This window comes from Meriones unguiculatus, chromosome 7 (genome assembly GCF_030254825.1).
Source record: "Meriones unguiculatus strain TT.TT164.6M chromosome 7, Bangor_MerUng_6.1, whole genome shotgun sequence".
NCBI classification, from domain to species: Eukaryota; Metazoa; Chordata; class Mammalia; order Rodentia; family Muridae; genus Meriones; species Meriones unguiculatus.
The window spans coordinates 73,629,754-73,647,112 of NC_083355.1; the positions used below are offsets into that span (position 1 = coordinate 73,629,754).

The 17,359-nt window shown below is 35.0% G+C and overlaps 1 protein-coding gene across 2 annotated transcripts in view; it reads right to left on the reverse strand.

Annotated features, from left to right (window-relative positions):
* Positions 1-6,036: 6,036 nt before the first annotated feature.
* Positions 6,037-17,359, reverse strand: part of Mdga2 (MAM domain containing glycosylphosphatidylinositol anchor 2) — an 886,150-nt gene continuing 874,827 nt past the window's right edge. For both annotated transcript variants that reach the window (XM_060387568.1, XM_060387567.1), the window contains 2 exons: positions 8,883-8,988; positions 6,037-7,333 (listed from right to left, as the gene is read on the reverse strand). In XM_060387568.1, coding sequence (XP_060243551.1) covers positions 7,245-7,333; positions 8,883-8,988 — 195 coding nt within the window. In that variant the 3' untranslated portion in view covers positions 6,037-7,244. The remainder of the gene's footprint in view (positions 7,334-8,882; positions 8,989-17,359) is intronic.

Consider the following 17,359-nt stretch of genomic DNA (forward strand, 5'->3'; position numbering starts at 1 on the left):
CTATTATTTTTTTTTTTACAATTTTGTTTTTGTAATTTAAATTATCAAACATGTCTGAAAGTGATTGCCGCATACTATATTTGCTTTTATTAGGTAATTGGAGCACAGGGCATTTGTACTGCAGCAGATATAGAAATTGGACTTTGAATTAAAACAGAACTCCTATGTCCTCAGTAGACTAAGCAAAGAAACAAAAACCATTCTGTCTATAATTGATCAACTATAGTTGAAAGAAGAGACCATAGAAAGCATTATTTCTATGTTTCTCCTGGGTTCTGACAAAACATTTTAAATTAGTCTAATTTTTCTAGGTTAACGTGAGTTTTCTTGCAAAGGAAACATCAACATTTGTGCTCTGGCCATGAACAAATGAGGTGGGCCTTCTGCTTCTTGCCTCTAATTTTCATTTTTATCTTATTTTATTTTAATTTTATTTCACTATCAAATTTTAACACACAAAAGTTCCCCTTTTGGCTGTTTGGATGCTGGAAGATCCAGAGTTTTCAAACTACGCCTCACCTACAAAGTGAGTTTGAGGCCAGCTTGTGCTACCTGAGAGCCTGTATCAAAAAAACAAAACAAAACAAAACAAAACAAGAAAAACAGAAAAATGGTTATTGCCCATTAAATTAAAAAACACCAGATAGTTGTTCTGAAAACAAAACTCTTGCAACAATTAGATATTTTTCTTACTGCACATGATATACTTTCTGTTTATAAAATTTCAATGATTTCATAATTTAAAGAAAAATTCTGAGTGATTTCTAGTCTTCTGAGTTTATTTCAAATATGTTAATCAGTAATAAATCATGCTGCATTCTTCATAGAACCCAGACTCACATCTTACGTCATTTCTATTGCAGAAATAAAAACATGGATGGGCAGCTTTGCCACAGATGGCATTACAGTTTCTTTAGAGAAAAAAAAAAATCCATAGTACTAAGGAATAATTCCTGGTATCTTAGGAAATAAAAAATGGATAATACCTATAAAATGACCATTTTATAAATTAAAATGGCTATGGAGAATGCAGAGTAATTTAACACAGAGTGAAGGAGTCATTGTTAGGGAGCCGATTTTGAAACACAATTAATGGATTTAAATATTAATTATAACTCTCTTTCCAAACGTTCAAGGGTTTACTTAGAGGCGTAATGGCGAAGATGGAGAAAAATTAAGCTGATCAGGCAGTAACATAACAATGGCTGGTACCCGTTTTCCGAATTCCATTAATGCTTTGATCCCCACTCATCGTGGAGCCGCGTACTTTCTACCTCAGGAAAACTCACAGCTGACAGCGAACAGGTGAATAAAGCAATCTCCATGAATAAGGTTGGCACCACCCAGCTGCGATCACTGTAACATCAAGCTGCTCTCACTTCATGCGTGGCTCTCACAGAAGCCTAGCTACTGTGCCACGCGACAATGCCATAGTTCTTAAATCACAGATTCTACTGTCTGCTAGTTTAACACAGTAATACAAATGGTCTCTCACAGAGGATGTAAGAATCAACACAAATCTTGAAGGTCTATCGTGTTCACTGTGGTATGGAGTCTATAAAAGGCTACTTCACTGTAAAAGAAATGATGGTACGTTCATTTTAATTGCATACTAAATGTCATTTCTTGTTGTTGTTTCTAACTTAATTTTTTCTAAGTAACTCACAGCAGAAAATTTCCCCAAACACTAATAGAGTATTTAACATAATTTCATTTATTGAAAAAAAATCCAAAGGAAAATAACATAGAGCTATCTGAAACTATTTGGAAGAAGGAAAATATCAAAATGTAAATTAAGTTAAACCTAAATCTTGTGGTTCTCCAGTGTAACTCATTTTTCATATAAATGTAACACAATGCATATTTGATTAAACTTACACATTTAAATATACTGGTGAGACTCAAGAAATAAAAAATGATAGCCTAGAAATCCAGGGCAACAACGAAGAGCTATACAAAAACAAGCAAAACTACCAAGCTTATCTCTACTCATAGAATTTCCCATTATTTTATTGAAAAATAGGAATACATTTCAAATCAACTCATGGTAAATTAGTACAATGGAAATTAAATTCAATCAGTTGTAAATATATCCTTGAGAAAACTATTGCAGTTTCTCCCCAGAGTTTAACCTCAGCCCTAGGTCCAAATTTTGGATTCCAGTTTGAGATTCCAGATATGGGTTCATAGTAGTGAAATCACTACTCATAAATTTTTTCAGCTTTAAATGAACCTCTGCTCATAAAATAACCCATACAGAATTGTGTGGAAACTTTATCTCTCACTTCTATTTCCAAGCAGACATCAACCCACCAGGGACCTTTCCAGCTGACATACTTCACATTATAGTATCAAGCTTCTAAATTTTTCTTTGCTCATGTAATAACATACACAATTATATGTAGATATACTATGAATACTCAGCCAACTTCTGAGATTAGATTTGAAAAGAAATGAAATTATTTTTAGTAGTTTTTCCCCGAAGACAGAGTAGAAAAATGACACACATTTCTTTCTAAAAATAATGCTAAGAAAATGAAGTAAATGGACTAGCCACAAAGGGAATGTTGTAGGAAGAGAAGTAGCTTGGGGTTGAACCCTATGATTTTATTGTTTTCACAGAAAATGCAATAACTCCTCATTGAAATCAACTGCCCCGTTGCAGGAAGGCTGTGCCTACTGCTTTGCTGAGACACAGCTGAAACAGTGGAAGTCATCATCAACCATAATGTATTTGGGGGCAGGAATTTTTTTCCAGTTTAAATGTCTATTCCGTGGCCCTGATACTTGAAAGGCACGTTAAAAAAAGAAATGGGGGGTTGTGATAAAAGACACATATTTAGAAGAATCATTTGTAAAGTTTACCAAAAATCAGACCAGTCTGTCACCAACTTTAAAATGACCAATAAAAAAACAAAATTAAAATGATTCTGAGTAATACCACAGTCAGTTTACAGACTTAAGTACAGAACTAAACGAATTAATTATTCTTCAAATTACACATTTTGTTGACAGATAAGTTTATTATTATAAAGTATTTAAAATAAAATTGCATGTTTGTTGAAAAGTTTAGTACAGCTGTAATTTATATTTCATCATATTTCCAAGTACGAAAGTAAAGAATGAAATTATTTTCATTGTATATTACATGGTATAACAGACTAGCTAGGTTCTAATTCAGATATAGTTCATTGCTATGCTGAGTCAGTTCTGTGGGAAATGCGAAATGACGTGCCATTAGTGTCAAGGTCCGCAGCCTGACATTGTAACAATGCCTATCAGTTCTCTTAAAAAATGTAATCACGGGCCGAACTCTTGATCTGTGGACTACCACAAGCCATATGGAACAGGGACCAGAGTAGACCAGGAAGAAATATATAATCCAAGATGGAACTATAAAAACAGATGACAGGAAAATAGGTAGGAAATGGAAAAACAAGGGTAGGTTTGTATGTAAAGCATCTAAAAAAGACTCTGTTTTTTTTTTTTTTTTTAAAGCAAAGGTAAGTAGGTTATTTTTTTTTTCAAAACTGCATAGACCATGATTATTACTACATCCCATAATTGTGATTGAGTTATATCTTTCTCTCACTTTTAGGTTTGAAGAAAGGGGATCATATTTGGCACCCGCTGGCACTTCTGGCAACTTCAGTCAATGTGGTGACATTTACATTCCTCTCAGCTCTTGTGTCTCCCTTCACTTCACTACATGACTATGCTAACTGGAATTAAAATAGGCCCAGTTGTAGAAATGCTAACATGTAAAGAAACAACGTTGGAATGGTGAAAGTGGTACTGCTCCTGCATAATAGAGATCAATTGTTGTCAATAAATGGAAATTACATGGTATATTGTTTCTCCCAGAAAATGAAACCCTGGCTGCTAGATGCTTTCTCATTAAAAACATCAACCCAACAGGCTTCTCTTCATTTCAGGCTGACCCACTAGTGAAGCAGTAAGGGGAAGGTGTTATTGAATCGAGTTTCTGATAAACACAATGATGTTAGCAACGAGAGGGTGTTTTAGGGGTTTCGTGATCGTTAGTTCTGTTAAAGATGAGGTGATTTCACAAAATTTCCAGTCCAATGATGCAAATCATTTACATTTTTCCACATTTTTAGCCACTTACAGTCGGTTAAAGCAACTGAGCATTTGACCTGAAGTAAAAACAGCGATTCTGTGTGTTGGTTTGTCCAGAGGATATAGATCTCATGAGATACCCACTTTATCACCATCTCCCTAGTCTGCTTGCTCTCACCCCTGGTTGCCCTGTTCTTCACAATCGTCTGCAACTTCTTGGAAGTTTAATAAAAATTAATTTTGAAGTACCAGCCAGTTCTCATGAACTTCCAAAGTGTGTGTGTTTTAACTATGTGAAAATTTAGGAAATATTTTAGTATTTGATAAATGCTCAATGATACAATTGAAAGTTTTACTCACAGCAGCTTCCTTGCTCGAGATAATTTGGAAGACAAGACAAGACAAAACAAAAAACCTGTTATTTTTCTTGAAATGAAATGTACATTTTCCAATATTCAGTATTTAGGGGTCCTTTTCATTTAGGTTTATTTACAGAAGCCTTATTCAACTCAACTTAAAGATAATTTAAAGAAAATGGCAAATTAAACCTCTCTTTAAAGTGAAAGACACTTATTAGTGTCTTGGCAAAGAGAATGCGAAATGTAAGATCTAACAAAATAAAATCAAATCGTGTCTTACAAATCTTGGGTAGTTCTGAGATGCAGTTAGTTGCAGGTGAACAGAGATTTCTCAGAAGCTAAGCATCCCGGATATCACTTACTTGAAATCTTTGGTTTGATATAATGGATGACTTTGACAATTTGAAAAAAATTCAATGTGACTAATTAACTCAAATAAATTATGATAATCACTTGCTTCTTTTGTTAGATTTAAAGGATGTGGTTTAACTTGACTTTATTACTGCTTAGGTATTCTAAAATGTCCCCTTTTGAACTGACCATGAATTTACACATTAAATTTCAATCTGCATTTGGTTTGTATGTTACCTATTAAAGGTATATTTTCTACACGTATTACAGGTAAAGGGGGACGCATCAAGTGCTCTTACTAAATTTTCTTCCTGAAGACATTAATTGTGTATGAAGCACTAAATGTTTAGTCCAAGATAACATAACCAATAAATTGCATAACTAATCTCATTTTAATGATAAGTGAATATTGCCCAACAAACACACATACCGCTTTTTTATGCCTTACCTGGAAAGAGGCTTTATTGAACAGAGCTGTAAAATTATATTTTAAGTTGAATTATTGAATTTGCACAAACATTTCTACAGTTGTTTTAAAAAGAAATCAAGCTTTGTCATTTTCCACTACATTTTGTTGTGCTTTTTGTATTAATATTTGCAAATTCTGCAATTTAATACTAAGATCCCAATTACTTGCATAATCATTATTTTTTTAAATCCTGGGATGTTGAAAGAACAGATAATAATAATATTCTTCTTCAGACAAAAGTCTTTTTAAATGAAGTTAAAAGTTGAGATAATTTAAGGAAAAAGATCTTCAAATTGTCATAACCAACAGGTTTAAGTGAAATTTACAATGCATTGGAAAACTGGCTGGTTAAAGGTATGGTTTGTCCTCAGGTAGCTCAAAATCATTTTTACAGGTTTTTGTTTTTTTGTAAAAGTGTTTTTAATCTTGTTAAAATAATAAAATAATATTTCACAATTTGCACAGAGTCTGACTAAAGGGCAGAGGCGTATTACCCTCCGTGTCTAGAATAAAGCCAGATTTTTCAGGCCCAGTTCCGCGGCAGAGTTTGTATGCACGGCAATCTCAAAACATTTCCTTGTTCCCTCTAAAGGCAGGGCCAATTTCATTTCAAATGGAGGTTAGAGTAAAAAATAAAACAAAAATAAAAAAAGAAAAGAAATCACTTCTGCGTTTTACCACCTTTTGCGCTAAGTATTATCTCAACAACCTTTCGCTCTGGTTGACCCATTTAATAACCTGGAAGAAAAAAGTGTTGCTCCCATGTGCGGTCCCAGTGGAAGTTCCTTTCTATGGACATTAAGCCGAAAGGCCATGGCTGTCTAGGAGGTGAAACAAATAATCTTGTCTACATGGGTTTACGCAGCAGCGTGGGTCCTTTCTTCTTCAGAAGTGGCCGGGGTGTCTTGCCTGTAATTTGCACATTTAGGCTGTGTCGTCTGTTTACAAAATAGTTTTTACACAAACCACTGTTAGCAGTGCAAGCTTCTGAGTTGAAAATTATTCAGGCTTGTTTCATTGAAGGCACTTGGTTTCCATGGCAATTTATAAAAGATGGTGGTTTGGTTTCTTCATAGGAACAGATGACGTAGTTTGGGTGTTCAAGTGGCCGCAAGCAAACTCCGATAAGCCTGTGTAATATGTAAGCCCAGGTTTACCATCCTGGATAGTAGTGCATGCAAAAAGAGACATCATACAGTTACATAGCTTAGCCATGGGAGTGAGAAAAAAAGAAAAAGAAAAAAACAAAAACAAACAAACAAAAGAAAAAAAACAAAAGAACTACAACAAACAGTAACAACAACAACGAAAACCCGAAACAACAGTGAAAGTGGGGTGGGGTAAATTGGGGAAGAACATGAAACCTTTAAATAATTCTGCGTCTGGAGCATTTTCAAGGAAGGGTAACAGCCAAAGGTAAAAGGGCCTACATTTATTTAATTCTCTACATAAAACCTTCTCGAAAGGAAAATAAATGCCAGCTCTCCACGTACCCTGTTTACAGTGAGGTTTTTGTTGGCAGGCCATTAGGTTTCCATGGTAACAAGCAAACTATTCATTTGAAACAAAACCAGCCATGACTTTGTGCTTTGACGAGGATTTCTATAGCTCTTTTTTTTTCTTCTTTTTCTTTCTTTCTTTTTCTTTTTTTTTTTTCTTTTTTCCAGAGTTCAACCAGATGAAGCTGTAATCATTTTAGCCACAAAAGCACCTGAAGGTCTCTTTTGTACCCAGGCCAGGATTATCTTCTATATGTAGTTTGGAATAAGTTATATTTCCGTGATGTCTTTTTATCCCCAGTGCTTAAAAAATGGTGTTCTTATTATTTAATTTTTTTGAGTCAGTAGTCAGTAGAGGAATCTTTGGTAGTTTGTTTTTGTTTGTTTGTTTTTGTTTTTTGTTTTTTTTTTTCAGTGTCCATTTACAAAGACTCTTTCTTCATGCCAGTGCCTGGTAAATCTTTTATAGCCCCTGCCAGGATAAGGTCACCTTCGAGGACTTAAGATAGAGATGAGGATGATAACTGGAAAAAGCCATATATGAACTAAGATCCCAACAGCACCATCCACGGAATCTAAAGATAAAGAAGTACCCAAAACCATCATTAAGGACATAAACGTTTCATGTAGCTACACATGGAGCTTTTGTGAACTAATAAATTCAATACTTGGAAAATAATTTTAGAAAAAAATGGTTTTGCATTATAAATCATATTTCTAAGACAAGCAGAAAGGGGAAAACAGCCTAAATGTACAGTTATGAACATGGCAGACACATTTCTCTGTGTTAATTTAAAAATCGTGTACATGAGAATGTTCTAGAGTATGACATCGAAAGCAAGGTAGGCTCTCACAGTCATTTCCTGTAACTACGCTAACTCCTTCTGCTTTCTTCGCTTGGTTTCCCCATTTGGAAAGTTTACTTCAATTTACCAAATTAAATTTGTTTAAGTTTTACTGAAACATTAGAAACATAAATTTTGGATGCAATGTTCATATGCCTTCTGTTAGTTGTCTGAAGAGAGTGCACAGTTCTCTGTGTTCTAGGCAAACTGGGTTCATGTGGGTGTAACTGAACCTTTCCCGAAGTGAAAAATCCGGAAAGTTTTTTTTTTTTTTTTTTTTAACGTGCATTTTAAATGCTAAGCATTATAAAAAGCAACCACAGTCCGCTGCTGGTTTTTTGTTTTTGTTTTTTTTTTCAATCCTAAACAATATAGCTAATTAGGTCCTGGAAGCTGTAACTGCATTGCTGATTTTCAATATCTAGACTGTAATAATTTTTTTTCATAAATATACCGAGTAAAAAATTCTGGTGTACTCTACACTTGAGTAACATAGAGTTTCAATATATTAAATTATTGATGATTTATTGTGGAAATTTAGGCTGATTACTCCTTTATAGTGTTAGCATAGAATTAAAATTTACATATAGGTCTAAGAAAATCCTGCAGTTGAAATGCATTCAAACAATCATTATAAATACATGTTTCAAATGGATAATATGAGATGAAGGTTTTGGGAGTAGAAATACTTTTAAAATATCATTTCATATTTATTTAAAAAATGATCCCAAATAGAAAATAAAATTTTGAAGACACCATTAAAGTATGATATCTAAATTCTAGATAAAAACAAAATTATCTAGCAAGATTGTGGAATTGATATGGGGTAGATTATATTAGAATACAGCTACTCCATTACTGAATATACATATGCATATAAGTGCATCTGCAAAAAGAGCAATATTAGCTCCAGGAAATGTATATTTAAACTATTTGGAGTTAAAAGCAGCTTTGTTATATCTGTGCTGTGCGTAGATTTGCCAAATATGTTAATAATAGTTTTGCAACCCCTTCACGACATAGCATAAAGTAATATATTTTATATGTTTTAAAAGTCTCAGTGTTTTGCATAGAAATAAAGAGAAATTAGTATCACTTTATGTTACTGCAAATATGGTCCCAGTGCACCAGAAATTTGACTTAACCATACCTCTACTGATTTACAGGCAGAAGTAAAGTTTTCACTAAAACATTTTCTATGAAATGGTAACGTTACTGTAGTCGTTGTTAGGTAATTCCCACGCCCCGTGAAGTGACGCTCAACAGCAGAAACACTCACTCTTAGTTGGTGGGTCTTGTTTTGCACACTCTCCTTCAGCGATTGACACATCATCAATGGCGATGTCACCTTCTATCCCAGGACCTCGAACGCCTTCAAAAATTAGCTACAAACAGAAAAGATTTATTACACTGGCTTCATTGTTCTCTAAGCACAGAGCACAACTCTTCCAGAAACATCTTAAGGAATTAATCAGTTATGTTTTCAGTACCGTTTTTAAAGCCTACCATAGAACCATAACCTACCCTGTCAAATGCTTTGATTTTTTGCAGGTACATGCACAGGTTCCTTGTGCTCTTTATACTCATCTTTTGATGTCCTGCTGTGATTTTATTTTGAAATTCTGTTTCTAAAACTTGATGATATTTATGAATACAGACAATAAATTTGAAGCTATTGAAAAGCCTTTGGATTTGAGTATTTACAAGAGCTGATCACAAAGGCTCAAGGAATGAGTAGTGGAAGAGCAGATGAGCATGCCAGAAACCTTTATTTATAAATACCTGCTATGATAACAAAATAAGCAATTTTAAAAAATTTTAATTATGTAGTCTTGAAAGAGAAAAGATCTTTAGAATTATCATTTTTTATTTTCAAGTTATCTCTTTTTTCAAGAGTTTTAAAAATACTTTAGGTACTAAAATGCAACTTATATATTTAGTAGTTTATACTCTCAGAGAAATTTTGAAATATTACTTTTTTCTTTCTAAACAAATATTAACTTAATAAATAACTCTAGTATAAGATAATGCTGGTGTGTGCCTTTTATAAAGCAATCTTATTTGGGTATTATTTGAGTGAGGTGTATTTTGAACAGTGTACAATACAAGTTAGCCCTTACTTTTGGTTCCTCTTTGAAAATTGCTCATTGACCATTACATCTAAGATTATTCTTAGAGAGTTTAAACTATTTCTGCAAAGCTGATCAATATTGGTTGGCATGCTATATTAACTTTCTCAAATAAAAATTTTCAGTTAGTAAGCATAGACACTAGTAATTATACTTTTTCTTAATGCCCTGCCCTTGACTTACAGATAGCTTGGTAATCAGTCTTTACAGCTCAATAAAGGAAATATGTTGTGAAGTCTTATTTAACCGATTTAATTTTAAATGTTGTTTTCTGCTTATCCTTTTTATTTATTCATGATGATAATTAAGATTGTACAAAGCTATTTCTGGAAGACATCTCAGATAACCTGTATCGCTGAAGAAAAAGCAAAAGGACAGGCTAAAGTTCAAAGACTCAGAACTAAGTTTTCAGTTTGTGAATTTTGAGTCTGCAGAAAGGCAGAAAGGAGTAATTTATATGCTCAGAAAGAAGAAAGTGTCAGGATGGTAACTATAAAGCTATCCGGGAAATGACTGCAAAGAGCTGGAGATGTAAGTATTTTAGGTGACTTCGGTATAGAACCTTACCTGATACAGAATCAGTGATAAAATAAATCAAAATTTCATCAGCCGCATCTCTCTTTCACTATGGGACACTGACTCTTTGCTGATTATAGCACAAATAAAGTGTTCTTCTAAGTCAGCTCTGAGATTCCTGCTGAACACTAGCTTAGTTCCACACAAGCAAACATGTTCCACTTTTGATAAAAGAATCATACTTTGGTGAATTAAGATTGTGTGCTGTCAGGGCTGGAGAAATGGCCCAGTGGCTGCTTTTCCAGAGGACCCAAGTTCAATTCCCAGCACCTATATGGCAGCTCACAACTGTCTATAACTCCTGTTTCGAGTGATCCCACACCCCTAGACAGACATAATGCAGTCAATACACCAATGTACACAAAATAAAAATAAATAATTTTAAAAAATATATGTGCTGCCATTAGAATAGATTTTTATTTTATGTATTATAAATGATTGTGCAGTGTTGTGTAGATTTCCTGTTGCCAGTCATTTTAACTTTACGGAGAATGAAAAATGACAAGTGTTCTAGCTAGAAATTTTTGGTGTAATAATCAACTATCCCATGATTATCTAGCTCTTTCTTGAAGAATTCTCCTCAATTACTCAGAAGTTAACTTTGAAAAGGTGGTAACAGGGAGTAGGAAAAGAAGAACAGCTGTTGGTGCTTAAGGAGGAAGATACAGGGCTTGCAACACAGCCATGCAGAAGACAAGGACGCTGCATTCCTATATGTTTTATGTGACGAGGTGGTGTAAGAATGCAGCATCCAGAGGGTGAGGTAAGATGTTCTGCGTGTGCCACCACTTGGGATTTAAACACTGGAAGCCTGAATCAAAATCTTCATCAGGAAGATGCGGAAGCAACAGCTTCAGTAGTATTCAGATTCTTTTGGCTATGCAAAAGTGACTAGTTTCTTGAAAGTATCAGGCTTTCCTTGGAGTTTACAATTCTGTTCACTTAGTAAACTCTCACTATCTGTAGTCAGAAGCCAATGTAAGATAATAGGCTTACATACTTAAAAATGAAAATAAAAATATAAAATGAACATATTCTCCAAGTCTTTCGCAAGCTTCTTGCAGCTGCTTCCTTAGGAAGCCATGTTTTAATTTTAATGATCCATCACTATAAATTTCTGTAGTCATTGCCTTATACCACTGTTACTCCTATTTGTTCAGATATTGCAATAATTATCAAGGTTCCTTTTCTCTTCTTCTTGCCTACCTCACAGCTTGATCAGAGTTGCTGGCTGAGATCTAAGCTTACACTTAATAGAAAAGTCTTGAATCAGGAAAAATGTGAAAGACACCCTATTTGTGGTTAGATGGCAAGGGAGTTGATGGGGAGAGATTACCTAAAATAATTTAATGTGAGCGTTGCTCGCCCTCTGGAATTGTGCTGCATTACGTGTCTTAATTACAAATCAACAAGAACTGAAACATACTTTGCCAAGAAGGCTGTCTATACCTAGAGCAATTCCTTACAGGATTGTTTCATCTCTTCACGATACTGAATTGGTGGGATGGTAATAAAAGTTGGCTGAATTGCAAATTACTTACTTTCACTGACTTTCATAACCACTGATAATATCGTTGGCCATTTAACGTAGCAAGCTGATTTTCTTCTATAGGAACCTAGCATGAGTTTTAGACACTATATGAGAGTTAAACGAGGGAATTAGTTATCCTTTATTAGTATGATAAAATAATTTCTGACAAAACTCTTGTTACATGTTTAGTGTTTTTAATATTTATTTTTAAGTTTGTGATTATTAGGAATCCAATTCAATGTGGGCAGAGAAAGCTCCTCTAAGGCATGATTGCATGCTTATTTTTATTTTTTGAGATTATAATACCATTACAGCATTTCTCCACTTTTCTCCCTTCAAACCATCCAATATAATCCTCTCCACTCTTCTTCAAATTCATGTTCTTATCTTTCATTAATTGTTTCTTACACATATATGTTTATACATATACATTCTTAAATATGAACTGCTCAGCATGCATAATGTTAGTTGTATGCTTGTTTTCAGGACTGTCCATTTGACCTTGGGCAATCAGCTGGAATGATCTATAAAGGAGACCACCTCTCCTGCTGCCAGCATTCCTCAAATGCCTGCAGTTGCTTGTGTAGGGCTGAGGCTGTTTCCTGTCCACTTTGTCATGTCTACTGGTGTTGTCCTAGTTGATTATTTTCAGTTCTTAGGTAGTTTGCTATTGAGCTAATTTGGACTTCTTTTGAACTGTTTGGTTTTCATATGAGCTTTTATCACAATGTTCTGTTTGTACACTTAATTTTAATACAAATTAAAAATGTATAGGTAGCTCAAATGTAGCCCATGGCAGCTCAGCCTCCAAGTGGGTTCCCTAGTAAGGGGAGCAGGGGCTGTCTCTGACAGGAACTCAGTGGCTGGCTCTTTGATCACCTCCCCCTGAGGGGAGTGCAGCCTTACCAGGCCATAGAGGAAGACAATGCAGCCAGTCCTGATGAGACCTGATAGGCTAGGGTCAGATAGAAGGGGAAGAGGACCTCCCCTATCAGTGGACTTGGGAAGTGATGGTGGGTTTGGAAGCATATGAGGGAGGGGACTACAGCTGGAATACAAAGTGAATAAATTGTAACGATAAAAATAAAGAAAGAAAGAAAGAAAGAAAGAAAAATGCATAGGCCATAGTAGATTTAGTAATGACATTAAGACCAAGATCTTGGGGATGGTTATACTTTGTAGGAAAATGTAGATTATAGAAAAATATGTTTAGATATTCAATACAAAATGTATGTCATATTTGACATTGCAATCCTTTATAAAAATATGTCTTTGTTAGCAAGTTCTAAGTCTAAAATCAAGAAACAGCCATGGAACATTTACTTTTATGTTTTGCAACATGCAAGATATGAAACAACCACAAATTACATTCACTTTGAGAAGAAAGGAATTCTTCTCGGAAAGCTAATTTTTTTAATGTTTGTGAAGTTTCATTATCATTCTGACTACTAGTTCATCACAGTGTTAAAAGTGTTTCTTATTGTGCACTTTTGTGGTGAGCTTTGTTTAGTAGATTTGAAGGAGTTAATAGCATGTTGATACAAGAAGACATCCAGGTTTGGTATGTCTAAAAGACACAATTAGGTAAAACTGATTCTTCCTGCACGACCATGTTGACATTATTTAAAATATTTCCTCAGTAGAAGATGAAATTTAAATTTTGGATGTTTTTATATTTTCTGCATAGAATGCAACAAATAAAGATATGACAAATACCTCATTAGAAAATTAACTTTTCTAATGGAAAAGCCTGGAAAGATGACGCAAAGATTAAGAGCCCTTGCTGCTCCTCCGGAAGAAAAGGGTTCAATTCCCAGCACCCACATGGCAGCTCACAACTGTGCTCCCAGTTTTAAGGGATCCCAGGCCCTCTTCCGGCCTAACTGGCAGAAGGCATAAACATGGTGTACAGATATACGTGCAGGCAAAAATCCACACACAGAAAATACTTTTAATTAAACAAATACTATTAACCCTTGGTAGATAACTTCATTTGGGATTTTAGAATTGCGTCTGCTACTGCCTTACAAGTACACCAAACACACAAACTTGTTTCATGTAATAGATTAACAGTTTCTGGTAAACACAGCTCTTCAAAGCTGACACCATGGAGGCACACTGACGAAATCACTGTGTTTAGACATCACCTCTCAGTAGGTGAAGAAGAGTTATCTGGAGAGCTATTGAATACAAGTAGTTAAAGGATCACATCATACAATATCTTCAGATAGTGACTTCACTGCTCAGGGAAGCGTTTGCAACTCTTCGCAAGTATTTTCTTTCTGACAAGAGACAGATTTCTGGTTTTTTTTTTTTTTACCTCTGAGAGAAGTGTAAATGTTTACAAGTGCGATTTGAGAAATAATTACAAATATCAATGACAAAAATAATGATTTTAATAAATTTATGCATAGCAGAATTAATAATGATATTTATCTTATTGGTTCAACAAATTAACTGAACTGTAAAAGATATGTGAGGTGACACAACCCACTAGACAGGGTAGTCTTGGGATTCTTCCCAGGAGTATACCTTCACAGGATTCCAGCTCATCTTGTTGGGTGTCAGTCTCAAAAGCTTATGCTCTGAAACAACAACCTAAGATTTGAATTGCAGTGGAATACAGAGAAACAGGGCATACTGTAAGCTATAAATTGGAGGTATTTACCTAAAAGATCTCTCTCTCTCTCTCTCTCTCTCTCTCTATATATATATATATATATATATATATATATATATATATATATATTCATGCAGATGTCCATGGAGGTGAGCAGGAGGCTAGAGCTGGAGTTACAGGTACAGTTGTGAATTGCCTGATGTGGGTGTCAGGAACCGAGCTAGGTTCTTCTGCAAGAGCAGTATGCACTCTTAACTGACGTGCCATTCCTGCAGCCCTTGAAACTGTATTAAATGCTGAATTCAACCATTCTCTGGGAATCCTAGGTATGGACTTGGCCAGTGTTTATCATCCTGGCCAGTATGTAATAAAGCTTGTTTCAAATTTGGTTCAATAATTGTGGTAGTGTTCTTATCCTCAGCAGGTGGAGTTACCAGCTGGAAAGATGGCAACCAAGAGGACCCAAGTTCAGGTCCCAGCCAGTATAATCAGTTCGGGAGCCTCAAAGAAGAAAAGAAAAGAAAAGTAAAAAAAAAAAAAAAAAAGAAAAGAAAAGAAAAAAAGAAAAGAAAAGGAAAGCAAGGAAGGAAGGAAAGAAAGAGGTGAATTCAGCCACCATCATGATATTTGAATAATCCTCCCTTAAAAAAAACTCTTCCTCCTTTCTCATAACTCCCATTCTATTTCATAGCCTACACACACACACACACACACACACTGAGAGAGAGAGAAACAGGCAGAATAAACAAATTTAAGGAAACATTAAAATAAATTTCTTCATCGATTCTTGTAATAGCCAGAATCTGGAAGCAACCTAGATGTCCCTCAACTGAGGAATAGATAATTGTGATACATTTACACAATAGAATACTATTCAGAAATTAAAAATAAGGAAATCATGAAACTTGCAGGCGTTTCATGATGGGTGGGACTAGAAAAGATCATCCTGAGTAAAGTGACCCAGAAGCAGAAAGACAGGCATGGTACACACTCACTAATAAGCAGATATTAGCTGTATAATATAGGATAAACCTACTAAAACCTAGTCCTAAAGAAGATAACTAACAAGGAGGACCCTAGGTAATATCCTTAACCTTTATTCAGAAGGGCAAACAGGATAGACATCGGAAGTTGGAGAAAACATGGAACAGGACAGGAGCCTTCCACAGAGAACCTCTTAACTAACCGAGGTATAGAAGCAGAGGCTGAGACTCATACCAAACTTTGGGCAGAGTGCTGCAATCCTTATGGATTAAAGAATAATGAGATTAAAAGACCTGGAGAGGACAGGAACTCCACGAGGAAACCAACACAGCCAAAAAAAAAAAAAAAAGAAAACTGGGCCCAGGGGTCCTGCAGAGACAGATACTCCAACCAAGGACCTTGCATGGAGAGGACCTAGACCTGGACTCCCTGTTCAAAGGAAGTCCACAGGCTGCTCAGTTTTGAAGTGGGTTTCCCTTGTTAGAGGAGCAGGGGCTCCCCATGAAGTCCCCTCCCTCTTCTCCCCCTATGCCCTTTCCCTAGTCCACTGGGAGATTCAGGAAGACTGTTGATAAAAAAGAGGGAGGAGACAAAATGTGGTCTTTATTAAATCTGAACTCCTTAAAACATATAGATTGTTTTAAGTAACTTGAACACATCATTGTAAATGTATCGCATTATTTAAAAGCTTTTATAAATATCCAGCACCCATTAATTTAAAATTCATGATGTTTACTACCCAAATTACTAGATTTTAGAAAAACAAGTTACCCATCACAGCAAGAAGAATCAATCTATTAAAACCAACTAAGAACCATTATAGATGTATCCGAGCACATAGAGACTCCAAATATTTAAATATGAGTTGGCCTCAATGTGTTCAAAGCATTAACTAGAAAACTGAAACTATTTTGTAAAAAGACTAACATTGAGTTTATAGAGATGAAATGTCCAGTTGCTGAGATAAAAAGTTCACTGAAAGGGACTAAATTCAGAGTAGCTATTACTAACAAGGATCAGTAGATATAAAGGTTGAATACATATTGTTCAAAATCAAACTCAAATTTTTGAACAGAAATCTCAAAAGATAAAATGGAGAAGAAAGAGGTAGGAAGAATCTAGCCAAACAATGCTTAATTTTCATACAATGATAAACACATAGGGACAGGAAGTTCAGGAAATTGCATGTACACACAAAGAGAACACATATCAGAGCATATCAAAGCATATATAAATCTAAGCTCTTTCAACCACCATTAAAGAAAACTTAAATGAACTCAGAGAAATAACCTTGTATAATATACAGAAGAATATATTTATGCACATCCAGAGATTCACACTTGGACAGAACAGAGAGACAGCAGAAGGACATCCTGAAAGTTCTAAAGAAAAAACACTAAGCAATGCCTAGAGGAAACTATTTTTTTTTTTTTTTTTTGAAAAATGAAGGTGAACAAGACAATTTTTAAAAGTACAGAAGGTGAAAAGAATCCATCCTCAACAGACCCACACTTCAAGAAATGTCAAATGAAGTCCTTCAGGCCAATCAAAACTGATAGCAGATGAAAGCAGGGACTTCCCAGTGCTATAAATCTCTGAAAAAGTCCAAGGAACACAAGAGAAGGACAGTACATTGAGAACCAACAAATCAACTCTGGTTTCTTATCAGCACAGAGGGAGCTGAGTACAGCAGAGAGAATTTCTCCAAGGCTTACAAAGACAACTATGAATAGAGTTTGATCAATTTTAACATTCTTGAATTTCTTTGTATGTTCCTGATTGTTTCTGTAAATTTTATGCAAATCTCTGCAGCTCCAGAAACCCATTTTCGTGGGTAGCTGACCTGTACATCTTTTGTGAATTTAACCCACCCCTTTGATTTCTGATAATCAAAGATCCTAAAGTCTGTTCTTTTA